Source organism: Rhipicephalus microplus, unplaced genomic scaffold (assembly GCF_043290135.1).
Source record: "Rhipicephalus microplus isolate Deutch F79 unplaced genomic scaffold, USDA_Rmic scaffold_108, whole genome shotgun sequence".
Classification (NCBI taxonomy): Eukaryota; Metazoa; Arthropoda; class Arachnida; order Ixodida; family Ixodidae; genus Rhipicephalus; species Rhipicephalus microplus.
Window position 1 is genome coordinate 266,372 of NW_027464680.1, and position 13,715 is coordinate 280,086.

General features: G+C 42.6%; 2 protein-coding genes across 3 annotated transcripts in view; both read left to right on the forward strand.

Annotated features, from left to right (window-relative positions):
• Nucleotides 1-11,230, forward strand: part of LOC119161628 (polyamine-transporting ATPase 13A3-like) — a 157,132-nt gene extending 145,902 nt beyond the window's left edge. For both annotated transcript variants that reach the window (XM_037414197.2, XM_075885290.1), the window contains exons 26-28: nt 1,620-1,708; nt 2,522-2,608; nt 3,302-11,230. In XM_037414197.2, coding sequence (XP_037270094.2) covers nt 1,620-1,708; nt 2,522-2,608; nt 3,302-3,628 — 503 coding nt within the window. In that variant the 3' untranslated portion in view covers nt 3,629-11,230. The remainder of the gene's footprint in view (nt 1-1,619; nt 1,709-2,521; nt 2,609-3,301) is intronic.
• A 135-nt stretch (nt 11,231-11,365) lies between these two features.
• Nucleotides 11,366-13,715, forward strand: part of LOC119175786 (polyamine-transporting ATPase 13A3-like) — a 57,536-nt gene continuing 55,186 nt past the window's right edge. Inside the window, exons 1-2 of the mRNA XM_075885286.1 lie at nt 11,366-12,407; nt 12,628-12,700. Of these exons, the coding sequence (XP_075741401.1) occupies nt 12,402-12,407; nt 12,628-12,700 (79 nt within the window). The 5' untranslated portion in view covers nt 11,366-12,401. The remainder of the gene's footprint in view (nt 12,408-12,627; nt 12,701-13,715) is intronic.

Here is a 13,715-nt window from a genome sequence, read left to right on the forward strand (position 1 = left end):
GTCACTCTTGATCGCTACCCTCCCCAACTGGATTTAGTTGAAAGCTGAAATAAACTACAGCTGGCTTTTTCACACAGTTAACGAATGAGCCCAACGCAATGAAAAATTTAATTCCTAATTGGCTCAATAGCACTCTAAAGTGCGAAATAGATTTGATATCTGTAAATGGGAAAAACAGCAGTAAAAAAGACAAAGCTACCGTGTGACCAACTCTAAATATATATTATACTGGTTCAATTAGCGTACGCACTTTGTTTTATTTTATTATTAGTTATTACATACTAGGAATATAAGCATAAAATCAAGGCTTATATAGACGTCACTTGAGCAACCGCGTTTTGCTCGTACCTTCATAAGCAAGAGAATAACGCTACTCTGAAGCGCAAGCGCGCTGATCTTACGCGGTTAATGAGCGACTTTGCCGCAAGAAATTTGACCCCAAGATGGCGTACCTTGGCTTAACTCTGCTACCTAAAGGTTTACCATATACAGTATCTCTAATAGGGTGGTAGAGTGGTGGCACCCTGTCTGCATGGTTCATAAACCACTCCGCGATCATCGTCTCTGTTGCCAGACGGCGTGCGTGCTGCCGGACTGTCTGTGTGATGGCCTCTGAGACTGCGCGCAACCTGTTGGCATGCAATCTAGGAGGACTAGATTGGTAAAAGCTCAAATCGTTGCGCGCACTTATGAGAGCTCTGCGATCGCCAGTGATGCTAGCGTGCCTTATGAGTTGAGGAGGCAAGGCAGAGGTGAGGAGGAGGGTATGATGCTCGGCGTGTCACTAAATTTGTGGTGCAAATGGTTTGCGAATGCTCTAGTCTAAACACTCATAAATTTTCAAATAAACGTTTCAGGGTCCCTCCGTTTCAAAGATGGGGCACTTGAAAAACTTTTTTTTATAATATTTATCGATTTTGATGTAAATTGCTGAGCTGATGAATATTTGTTACCTGATTTAAGATATTCAATTGACGTTTTTTCCGTGATAAGTAGTTTTCGAGATATCCCGAATGCCTACTTCTTTGATTAAGGCCCAATTAGCTAATTAACAGCAGTCTTTACTGCAATGTAAAACCCACATAATTTATTACAGACGTTCATAGTGTGTTGCAAAGGTATAAACCATTGTTCTAGGCCATTTCCTAGCAAAGTTGTGGTATATTGTACCGCATTTCAAATTCACTTATTGATACTTTAAACAAAAGCTCTAATTTTGAACATTTCTTTATGAAAGTATTATGACAAAATTTACCTTACCGCACATATCACATCTGTTTCTCTCAAACAAAAAATAAATATTATAACCCAGGTAGAACAAAAATATTGCTACTCCATCACACGAAGGACATGAAAAATCAGTTCCTGTTCACCCTCGAATTAAAGGGCCAGATGCACCGCTTTTGGTTTTTTGATGTAGCATAATGATCGAAGTTGACAGTGTTCAGCTATGAAAAGTTGCGAATAGGGGTGCAATGACTTCAGGTACGGGCAAAGATTTTCAGCGACAACTTGATTTTCTAGTTGATGTTTGGCCCTTTAGTGTCACGTCTCCCCCCTTGAAAAAGCCTTGTTGGCACGGAGCATGTGCTGAAATTCTTTCATGTTGTCTTCCACAGACTTGTTCATTTCGGCGTTGGTGGTGATGACAGCTTTTAGTTTGTACCTGGTGCTCTATCCCACCGAAATTCTCATCTCTGGCTTTGAAGTAAGTGTTTTTGCACAAGTTTTAAGTCGACCTTTATTTATAAGGTTCGATGTTACTTTGTTACCTGTTCTCTTATTGTTCACCTCTGCTTGCTCTACGTGGAAGCTACATCCCAACATTGGCGCGGTGTGCAAATACTTGCATACAGTACTTTGTGGGCTAATTAAAGAACTTTACGTGTTCATGTGCAATCTGAAATGCTCCACTATGGCATCTCCCAGAACTTTTGTCTAGATATGTGGGGTTTAACCTAACCAGTCAATCGGTCAAGTCTTCTTGGTTGCTGAACAAGGTTGCCCAATCAGTCAAAAAAATCTGTCTGTCAGTCTAGTTTTCTGGATTGCTGAACAAACTTTGTTCTATGAGTACGTTTCATTTTCTATTATTCTTGCATTCTATAGCTTTTTGCTTTGATAGCATATTAGCATAGCAGTTTACAGAATTAGTAAATGCAAGAAGTCTGCATTCAAAGAAGAACACTTCAAGAAGAGATGTTCCAAAAATGGAGCTGTTCTGACAGATAGATAGGACACAACGCTCAGCAGTTCTTGCACATTTATCTCATACTATTTAAAGTCTTTTTAAAGCCTCCTGATGCTCTGGTATTGTAGTAGTGTAGTTTCATAATGCAGATTTTTCTCCTAAATGTCTAAGAGCATGTATATGGGTGTTCATTTCACATCTGAGCTTGAATTGAAAGTGCAATGCTAATGTGGAGCTGTGCTTAGATCATAGTGAGTACAGTTGAAATGCTGCTTTGCATACCATTACCAGCATTGCTAAGTACATCTTTCTTTTGTTTTACTCTGACAGTTCGACATGACAGACATAGATATGAAGTTCCGAATGCTCTGCGTCGCCATTGCTCTTGGTCACTTCATCATTGCTTACATCTTGGAGGTAAGCAGTCAGGTTTTTTACGATGTGCAGCTAAAAATGCCGAGCACTCAAATTTTATTATGGCGAGCAACACTCATGTAAGAAACTTGTTGTATTCAAATGTCTCTTGCCTGTTCATGCATGATGCCATTATCGAAGTGTACCGAATTGAAACAAGCACACCATGCGTGATTGCCATCTTTGATTTTTCTGTAGAGCTGGTTTGACTACTGCCTTAACCTTACAAAATGGCACTATGCAAAATAAATGTGAAATCAAATGCACACTCAATTATGCATTCATGTATACAAACACTTCATCTTTTCTATATGTCATGTTCAATGGTTAAATGTGAACTAAGCTTAATCAGCTGTTACCTGAAAAGCTTGTAGAAAGAATTATCTAAAGCTCTGTCCAGCCATATTGTGGTTTCGACACATAAAACATAAGTACGTATCTAACTTTTTTTTATTTATTTGAGCAAGCTCTATCAATCAACTTTTTCTGTATTCAGTGTATTGAGTAAAGAAGCATCAGTAAGAGGTTTTTCCATTTAGATCTTTGTGATTCTTTTATTGCACTTCAGTTCTGTCAATATAGCCCAGTTGTTCTCATTTCTCATAACCAGTGGTAATTCATTCCTGCAATTTCTTCATCCTATGCCCACTCATCTTATTCCTAGAGTGAATGATTGTTCTTTCTCACATTTCGCAGGACTACTTCGTGCAGGGTTTCGTTTTCAAGCAGCTCCAGCTACGATTCTTCAGCACCTCGACTCCGTACAAGGAGCTGCAAGAAGAGCTCAAGGACCAGTCGCCGTGGACGCCACTGTCACGAGAGTCGTCCATCATGAGTGGCGGCACCCGCCGAACGACACGGGACTGCATTCTCCAACCCAGTGCCTTACAGCTCGCGTCTCCGCAGGAAGACACCAGTGTCGACAGCGCCATTGTCGTCGACGCCTTCGGGAGCGAGGGATCGGCCACCGACAGGCAAAACGGAAACTGCGCAGCACCACTACCTTGTGTCACACACATGTGACGAACGTTTCCCAACACTTCTCGTGCGAATCGCTTTGTGGTGGGGCGGTTTCGGTCGTTCGTTTTCGCCATCTATCGTCGCCTCTTTTCGATGGTTGCGGACTGCAAGTGAAAAGGAGAACCGCATAGAAGTGAAATACAGTGGCATTCGGTGCGAGCAACGATTTAATAAGGGAGCGTTTTGCGATTGATATTCGTGGCAACTACACTTTTCACTTAACGATCAATGCACTCTATTATCAGCTCTCTGTAGATCGTCGTAGTAAAGTTGTGCTTTAACGTGTGATGAATATTGCGGTTTCCAACAATTCGCTAATGGCTCAATTTTCTGCTTAGCTAGCTGCATGTAGCTGCGCATATTGTAATGGATGGGGTAGGGAAATGAACTATTTGCCACTTGCCAGAGTGGCTTCTACGGCGAATTTTATACGGTCAATTTGCACGTATTTCAACTTTTACAAACTGTGATGCCTCTGATCGTAATCTCGTGCAATTGATATTAAAGTATTGTGAAGCTATTAAAGGGAAACATCGCGAGGCTACAGTGTCAAGCCTGTTAAACTTCTTTAAAAACTTGTTTGTTTTGAGGCTTGTGACACTGTTTATAGAGTCTTTCGCCGCGTTTCATTTGTGATGTATGTGATAAACCGTGGGCATGATTGATTTCTGTATGCCACTTGTTGGCGGCTATATTGCTAGAAAGCACACAATAGCCCTTCGTGTTTCAGTTATGTTAGGCAGAATCGGTGCCCACATGCACCTTGTTTTGGCTATTAAATTTGCATGTCTGAAGTACTTCAGTCCTACTACTTCAAGCTTGCTACAAGAAAAAAAGTAAACACGACTCACTCATCACAGGCACTTGGAGAATGCACATATTTATTGTCTGTTGTATTGTCTGTGTCCTTAAGTTTGCAGTTTTTTTGTTAAAAAGGAAACAATTTTGAAACAGTTTGCTTGTTAAAGAAGTACTGATACGAAAATTTGACATCTCGCATTTTCAGCCATAGTACTTAGTTGACGACCCACTTATCAAGGCTGAAAACCTCATTTTGTTTATTGTGCAATGGTCAAGTATTTGGAGATGGTTTTGTAGCTCCGAGACGTAATACCGCCTTCAGAGTGCGCTGAGAGACGTGGTACCCAGGACGATTTATTTGTAAACACAGCTGGTCATGTGGCCACACAAAACTGCGACACACTCATTGTGCAGGGCTTCACGTCTATGTCAACGCTGCGCTGACAACTGTGGCAGGTATTGCGTGCAAAGAGCGTGGCAGCAAACAAAGAAACTCGTACCATGGGTGTTTACATCAAAACTAAGCTGACGTCACAAAGTGCTCTGTTTCACGTTCAGTTGCGTAGCGTGCCCTTTAAAATGTATTTTAAATGTTTGAGGCTAAAGTAAGACATTTAGATTTTGGAGATGATTTGTGTGCATTCATGAAAACCTGATCACAAGTTTCCTCTCCTTCAAAATCTTGCGGCAGTTCTGACTGTTCCTGGTTGAAAGGACAGGTTTACGGAGTAGTACAAGCCAGACTTGCCACCGTATCGATTTTAGTCATCTTTCGCTCTTCCACTTGTGCATGCTCATCTCATCAGCTCATTCTTTATTGCTTGCCAGATTCACACTAATCGAATACAGTAGACTCTAACTAAATGTAAATCCTTTTAACAGAAGAACTGCCTAAACGGAAAAGCTGCCTCTAACACAATGGGTTTTCCTACTTTAATTTTGCAGCCTCACTCATCTCTGAGTAAACAGAACCACTGTTAAATGGAACATATTTTCACGGCCTCTTCAGTTTCTGTTTAATGAGTTCACTGCATTTCACCTTATTCGAACACATTGTAGATTAAAACTGGATATCTAATGTTTTCACTTAGCTGCTTTCACATTTGAACCCTGGTGTAGCAGTTACAGGCAACTAATTACGTTTCATTTTACTGAATCTTTATGGCTATCTCAGGCCACGATAGATGGGAGAAATACTTGAGGCAGCCAGCTGCTTGATTCTCATAGTTCTGTGTATGTATAGATGGTTTAACTGCCCGCCAGTTATAAAAAATAGAATCCAGGTTGTACATGCATCTGGTTACGATGCTTGGTCACGTATTCATATTTGACCTCAATCAAGTCCGCACATGTTAGCTTGCCTAATTATCTTTACCTTCAAACTTTTTTAATTAACTCTAATAATCCAGAATTCTGACAGTTTTTAACTGAGGTACGTGCATTCGTGGGTTTGAAGTAACGTGAGTCTACTGTTGGTGGTGTGCTGTTAGTATACTAGCTGTGCGTAGAAGCCGCATAGCCACACACAACTTTGAGGGTTTCAGTCACTGCCCACAAAATGTTTTTTTTAATGAAAAATAAGTGTTCGTGTTTTTGAACCTAAAATCACTGTAAAGCGATCTGCTGTGCACAGCAACGAAAAGTTGTGAAGTCTAGCTATCTCTTCTTTGTTCTTGTTAGCACTGTGCGTGCTGTCATAACCATGTTGCCAATTGCTACCAGGAAATGAAAAGCTCACATTGAAAGAGAAGAGACCGAGCGGTCTCTTCTGTGTCTTTGTTTGGGTTCGTATCATTCTCTTGTTTCAATCTGTACTCTGCTTTTGCTTGAAGCAGTTGCTACCTTTTAAACATTGCCTTAAAGTCTGGAAAAAGAAGGATGCGTTTGCATTTCGCCTGGCGTTTTCTTTCTTTAGCTGGACACAAAAATGTTTGTAAATTTGTCCTCATATGCATGCAAAGTTTTTCACTTTTTTTTTGTTCACTCACTTGTTGACTCACAAATTGAACCTTTACTGGATTGTGGTGGCTGATAAGAAGAGAAAAATACCACTGGTGAGGTCATCAGAGTCGGACCTCCCTTGCAGTGACATCAGAGCACCAATGTCTTCAGTTTATTCACTTCAGCGAAGTTCTTATTGTGGCATCCTTCCTCGAAAGTCCGCATCGTAAAGTTCTCCCTGGGAAGTCGTTGCAATGCTGTCTTTGCTGTTGGGTCTCCTCTATCGAGTCTTCACTGTGAATTCCTCATTATGAAATCCTCACCGTGAAGCCAGTTCTTCAGGTAAAGTTGTGGCTATGAATTCATCTTGATGAAGTTTTAACAAAGACTTCATTGAGAAGCCTAATTAAGTGAATGAAGGTCATGAGGATTTAGCATCTTGCTATAGTATTTGCAGTAATATCACTACCTGGTTCTTACTGACTGTCTACCACAAGAGCTGTTGGGAATGTTCGGCGTGAATAGTGCAGGTATTTGTGCTGCCCTGGAGAGCGCAAGTGTGTATGTGTTGGTTCACGACGTGCTTCTAGTCTCTGAGGTAATAATAAGCAAATTCTTGGATAAGTGAAATAGTGGTATGGCATGCATCGTGCTTGGCTGACCTTGCCAATGGGATCTTTGGTCGCAATCGGACTGTCTTGCAATTGCCGCTGGCGAGTTGGCTAAATGAAAAAAAAAAAAAACCTAGCCCCAACCAGTCGTTTATTTCCGCTGAAAAAGCCTTACTCCTTTCATATTTTCTTTTGTTTTGGTCAAGCGAGTCGGGACTTTAAACTGACTATGGCACGGCTTCTGGGACAGGTGAAGAAGTGTTATTTACTGTTCTTAGTGATAGTCTTGTTTTTGTAGGGTTTGCTGTGCTTCACGAAGTACTGTGCTTACTTGGCATTGGCTAAATGTTTTTTTATTATTATTTTATCTTGCGATGCGTACTGACAGTTATACTTATTGGCCGTCAAGCCAAACAAAGTATGACTGTGGGCTTTCCTCTTCGTGCTTGATTGAATTATTTATTATCGTTCTGCTTCCACTGCATATTACCCCGGTGATACATTTGCTATGTCTGTGTATGCAGTGGGTAAGCATTACTCGTCTCTACTTGTAGACCGATTCTTTTCAGTCCCTGTTGAATGCTTATAGCATGTGCGGAGAAGTCTATGTTGTGCGCAGAGCAGCCTGGGAACCGTTCACTCATTTTAAGCCATCTGCAACAAAACCACCTTTGATTGATTCAGTCACTAATGAATAATAACTAAAGCAATCTTGACAGTGCAGTAGAACTAGTAATTGTTTTGAACATCATCAAAGTAATGCCTAACATATTGAGAGTAGGGGCACCTGCGACTGTGAGTTGTCTCAGGAATCAGTTTGGTCTCTTCTTCTCTTCTGCACTTTTATCGGCAGCCTATCAATAAAATCTGAGCAGACTCGCGTGGTAACCTTGTGGTTACAAAACATGATGCATGTTTCGGGACGTTGCCCTATGAGATTACGAAAGCTTTCTGTAGGTGCCACGTACACTTGGAGGTCATTACTGGTCGCCTTTATTGAGGCGGTTTTCTAGAGCGATCACGGCACTTTCGTGTTACTCTGTATAGGGCTCATCGGTGCTCTTGGCCAGCAATGTTTTTGTCCCTGTACAGAGCTTGCAATCTTTGCACGCTGCAGCAAGCACTGCCAGCCCTGTGCTTCTCCACGCCTGGCTGCTGAGTCGTGAAAAAAAGGCAAGTGTAACACCCTCGGAATGATTGTTTCCTGGTTTCATATCGTTTGTGGCCAATGGCGACGACAACATTCATTTCGAGCTCCACTCGCACCTCTAATGTGACAGTTCTCATGGTGGCTGCTTTGTATCCATGCTTTCTACTCCTTTGGAATTCCACTGCAACTGTCCTTCAGCAGTGGCGGCGTACTTTGCGGGACGTTTTGAGACGTCATTCAGTCCTGCCCTGTATGCCTGTACTCGGCCTATGGCCCACAAACTGTGTGTAAGAATCCACGACGTCATAAAGGGTACTTCGCATACACGTCATCACAACTTATTGATGACTAGTTTATCTTGTTTATTGCTGGTGTGTAACAAATGGCTTAGCGTTGTGTACAGGTGTCAGCAGTAGTAGTACCCGCTGCGCAGAAGTGACCACTTTTCCAAATTCAGCCATTTTCTTCTCTTTTACGGCTGTCACATCGCCGAGTGATGTAGACTGCACAGAAATGTTCAACTGTGGACCATCTTTGACTCTCTTGCTGCCAGTAATCCTTTCAATTTTATCTCGACATTTCTTCCTTTCATGCTTTATGAACAACCTGCATTCAGTGTGGAAAATAATTTCCGTCCAAACACATTGGGCAAGTGTGCGTATGTGTCTGCTTCCTGTATGCTTATACATGGCTTGTGCAGAATCTCAAGTGTGCTACACGAATAGCAGGCTGGGCGAAGCAAGACTATTGCTTTTGCATGCTTCATTAGCAGTGCAGTTTTGTCATTTACGGGTTTTACACGCTGGTTTACAAGTTGAAAAAAAAGTTGAGCTCCCTAATTTCATTGCAACTTAATGCAGATGTGGCTCTTTCCTTTTTTTCTTTTTTTAATGGAAATGTTTCATTAAGGCACTACATGTTAATTAACAGCTGTTTCCCACAGTTGGAGCACATCCACCTCATCTATTGATTGTGCAGATTGCTGTGACAGCAACCGCAGCTGCTTACTGCCAGTTCGAAAATTCCTTTCCCAACTCATAACATTTTCTACGCTGTACCAGTTCTGACACCTAAGTGCGGATAAGTTGCCGGTTTGTGCCGGCTTAGCATCTGCCATGTACGAAGTTGCCTGCTTCGTGTTCTCAACAGTTTTTTTCTAGTTAAAGTGAAGCTGAGCTTATTAAGTACAGGCAGGCTTATTCGGTGGTGCTCATTGGTGTCCACCCCATTGGGTCTGAAGAGAGAAGACGATGCACGCGTAGATTACATGCCTTGGCACGGCTTAATCTTGCCGTAGTAAAGCATCGCGCAGCCGGCGGAAGTTCTATTCTGCATCAAACCTCGCCAAAATTTGTTTTGGAAGCACTCATAACTGCAGTTAGTAGATATAACATCACATGTAAGAGATATGAATAAATACAATCTGATTATCAAAAAAAACACTGATATAGTAAATTATTGGTTGTAGCAAACGTAATATCACCTTTGGTTGGCCGTGCTTCATTTCAGTGACATTTGTTCTTTAAGAGACTGAATATGCACAAGCTACTCCGATATCTGCTATAATGAAAAAAATACTTTGTTTGAATGGACCCTAAAACTCTAAAAGTAACATAAAAAGCAAAATAAATTCTGACTGACAATTCACAACCATATTTTTTAAAAGTTAATTGGGAAAATAAAAATCGGGTTTTAGATGCGGTTAAAATGTAGCGGAAATTTTTCTAGCCATTTAGTGATGGAAAGAGCAAATTTTACCAGTTGTGCCACATTAAAAGTATAGAGCAAACAGAAAATCTTTGGAAGCACTTTATAGAGGCTTGAAGCCAAGAATAATGTTTTTGTGTAGAATTTTCAGGGGAGCGAGGTTGCAACTTTTTCTAAAAACGGTTTTTATCTACACAGTTACAATCAGTATAGGATATAACGGACTAATTTATGGTTCTCGTACTGCTTCTTCGTAACGAGGTTCCGCTGTGTTTCTAAAAAACGGTTGCACACGCGTGGCATCGCTTCCTGTCGCAAATCAGTTCTGCGAAATGCCGCGAAGTGGTGGGCGGGTCAAGAAAGCGAAATTGATGAACACCAATCGATTACGAAGTCGCAAGGGAACCCATACGGATTTCTCAAAAAGAAAAACTAGATTTCTTAGTTGCCAGAAAATTCATTCCAGTCCAAAGATCAAACCCGAGACCAACACCTTCCCGAGGTGTTCACTCTACCGATTGGGCCAACCAGGAAGCTAGCAATTGGCAGCTTTACAAGAACTTTTTATGGATTTCTGTGTGGCTTCGTGTGAGAAACGACTGATTGCCAATTTCCCTTTTGTAGCATAACTTCGTTCCTCGATTCCATCTGCACCTTTTGCATGTGACATTACAGGTACTATTGGCACACCGACAGGCTCAAGTAGCGGTCATAGTGCAGTTACTGTGATTGTTCGTTGCTGATCCCCTGTGATCTCTTCGAGATGACACGTTAATGGATATCAGCTGTAGGCATGTCTTGCCAATCGGCGAATTGGTACAGCATCCAACGCATCATCTTCAGATCGAGTGTTCTGCACTGCAGCTGGAGAGATAACTATGGTTAATTGCACTTTGAATTTCCCATTTGCCTACTGCATCCACGTGTATACGGTCTTCCAAGTATAATGAGCATTGCCTTTCCAAGAAGTGTGTACGTGCAACATATGCTGAGGTTGTCATTGCAAAAGGGCCTTCAACTTAGCAACTGTGCTGGCCAATGGAACGTTACCAGTCACAACATGATAACGAAGTCAAAGTTAAATCTTTTTCTTACACCCATGAGAGAGGGACGCTGTAGGAACTTGCAGTTCCCTGAAACATGTGTGCTTTGTAGTCTGATTTTTCATTTATATTCTTGTACTTATAAGTGATCAAGTAAGGAAAAAAAAATGTTTTTACTGCCTCCACTTTCCAACAGTGATGCTTGCAGCAACAATGAGGGCATTTTTCTTGTTGGTATCGTGAAAAAAATGGAAAGGCTGGATGTAAGAAAAAAAGAAGAAAAATTACAAGAAATGTGACATATCTACTGTGAAATTTTTTTTTATTTGAAAAATAAAAAAATCAAACATTATGACTTTCGTTTTCTCTTTGTGCTGCTTATTCGGATGTGCCAACCATTGAAGAGCACTGTGTCTGGGTTTTTATTTTTATTTTTCATAGGGACGTCCATGTCAAAGGTTTTTTCGGATAAGGCTGTATTTATTTCACCTGGGAATTACCCATGAAGTAGTGGTTACTTCGTATTAGCAGAAATATCAAACTTAATTGCTGTGCAAGCAGAAGAAAAGGCAGACAAGACAGAGTTCACAGTATCAACTGCTTACTTTCAGTTCAAAAAGCCAATATATATAGGCAGGCACTGCGCCATCACGATGCATGCTAACCCAAGATTTTTTTTTTTAAATCGGTACCGCATATAACCACATACAGCTGATGATAAGCTGTACCATCGCGTCAAAATGTAGGCTCGACCATACGTCGGTGTTCATGCCCCCGAACGCTAAATTTAAAACTTGCATAGGTGTCCACTTGAGGTCGATTGAAAAGTTTCAGAATAGGTGCACGCTATGATTGCGTATATAATGTGAAATTGAGGAGGGGAAAGAGAAAAACCATGTAGAGTGAGATGCAGGTGACGTTTCACATGTAAGCATATGCATGCATGGCAATCAAGATAGCTAGAAAAATTAATTTTATGGTCGGCAGTATTTAAGGCAATACATTTAATTGGCTGCAACTTTGCAGAGCACTTACTACATTTAGTTCCTGTATCGGTAGGGATTCTAGAAATGAGGGAAGAAGGCACCTAATTGGTGTCTGCCTCTTGGGCGACACGGCGCAGTGCCTTGTAGGAGAAGGGGAATGAAAGAGGATAGGGGTGATGAGGTGTGCATATATGTGTAGAAAGTCGAAGCGTGTTCGTCATGGCCGGAGCGGCCAACAGGTGGCGGCAGGGGCAAGGGCAGGAGGTCCAAGCTCAATGGTAGGCAGCGGTTCCCGTCTCGTCCAGGAACTCGATCAGGCTGCTGGCAGTTGAGGACGGGACGGGAAGAGCAGTTGTTCCAGACTGGAGGCAGGCAGGCCCTGTCTCCGGTAGGCCGTGGTGACCCCTCAAGCGCTGCGGTGCCAGTGTTGTGACAAGCGCTTCTCAATGTGGTGGTGGTAGTGGTTAGAAGATGAGAAAAGGCACCTAATTTCTGCAACCCGGTCGGGAGCACGGCGCAGTGCCTAAGCGCTTCTCAATGTTAGTAAGTAGCAATACTCCTCCCTTTCTCTCTCTCTTTGCTTACATGTGTTGACGTGACCTTAGGCGCGATGGTTCGCGCCGGCGCGAACTGTTCTCTGTTCCGCCTTCTCGTTGCTCTGGCGATCACGCGCTCGTGTTTCCCCTTCCGGCCTCCGATTGTCTTGTCGTTCAAGCGTTTGTTCGTTCGCCTAGCTCTCATACACGCTTTCTCTGGCTCCCAGGTGAAGAGCGCGCTCTTCCTGGACCTTCCATCTGAGCCAGAACACGCTGTTGAGCGAACAGCCGAAATGCCCCGTAAGTAACTTCTATACTATGTTTGATATTATAATTACGAGATATGTTTCGGCTGAATGCTTTCCTCCTCGCCCATTCTCCGGAAAGCAGCCAGGGGGCCGGACTAGAAGGGAGGAGGGCTGGAAAATTTCTCGGACGTGAAACTTCTCTGCTTGATCAAAAAAAAAGGGGGGGGGGGGTGGGGGGTGGGGAGGGGTGTCTTGTCCGGTAAGCGTGGGCTAGAGCGTAACATGATAATATATGGTAGTGCAGACAAAGGACACGGACAAGAGAAGGCACTTTCAAGAAAACACATCGCTGTCTTGAATGTGCCCTCTCTTGTCCGTGTCCTTTGTCTGCGCTACCATATCAACAAGCCCAAATCGCCGCCCTCGTAGAACGTAAATTTGTGCTGTATATTACAGTAACTCGGGGTTCTTCGTCTGTCCACATACACCAACAACATGTTTATGTATCGGCTGCTTGGCTTATTGGAATAACAGAGCTCAAGAATCGGCCACGTACGCTTGCACCTATTAAATCGCGCTAGGACAGGTCACCGCAGAGCTGCTGGCAAGCTGGTCCTGCCTTTGCTAAGCTTTTATACACTCTCGTCTGTCTTCTCTTTCCGGCCCATTGCTAGACTATAATGCACGTGGCTAAGCTTCAGAAGTTTGAAGGATTACGTGCTGAACGGTTGTGTCACCCGCGATCTCCGAGAGCTACGTTGGTGCCTCTCGCCGATCGGCCCACCGTCCGCGATCTCTTGGTGCCGCGCAGCTCTCGCCGATCGGTGCCATCCTCGGACTCCTTCGACCGTTTCCTAACTTTTTTTTTCTTTTCTTTCAAAGTTCTGTTGCTGTCATTTTTATTCCCTAGCTCCTTATCCCTTCCCTTGTGATCTACTGCTGAGGTGTCGTACCATGGTACAGCGTAACCATGGTGCAGACAGTTGCGGGGCTCACTTATTTCTTTTCATTTGTTTCTATTTAAAATCATTTCTCCCAGGCCTCACCCCCAAATCCAAGTACTGGTC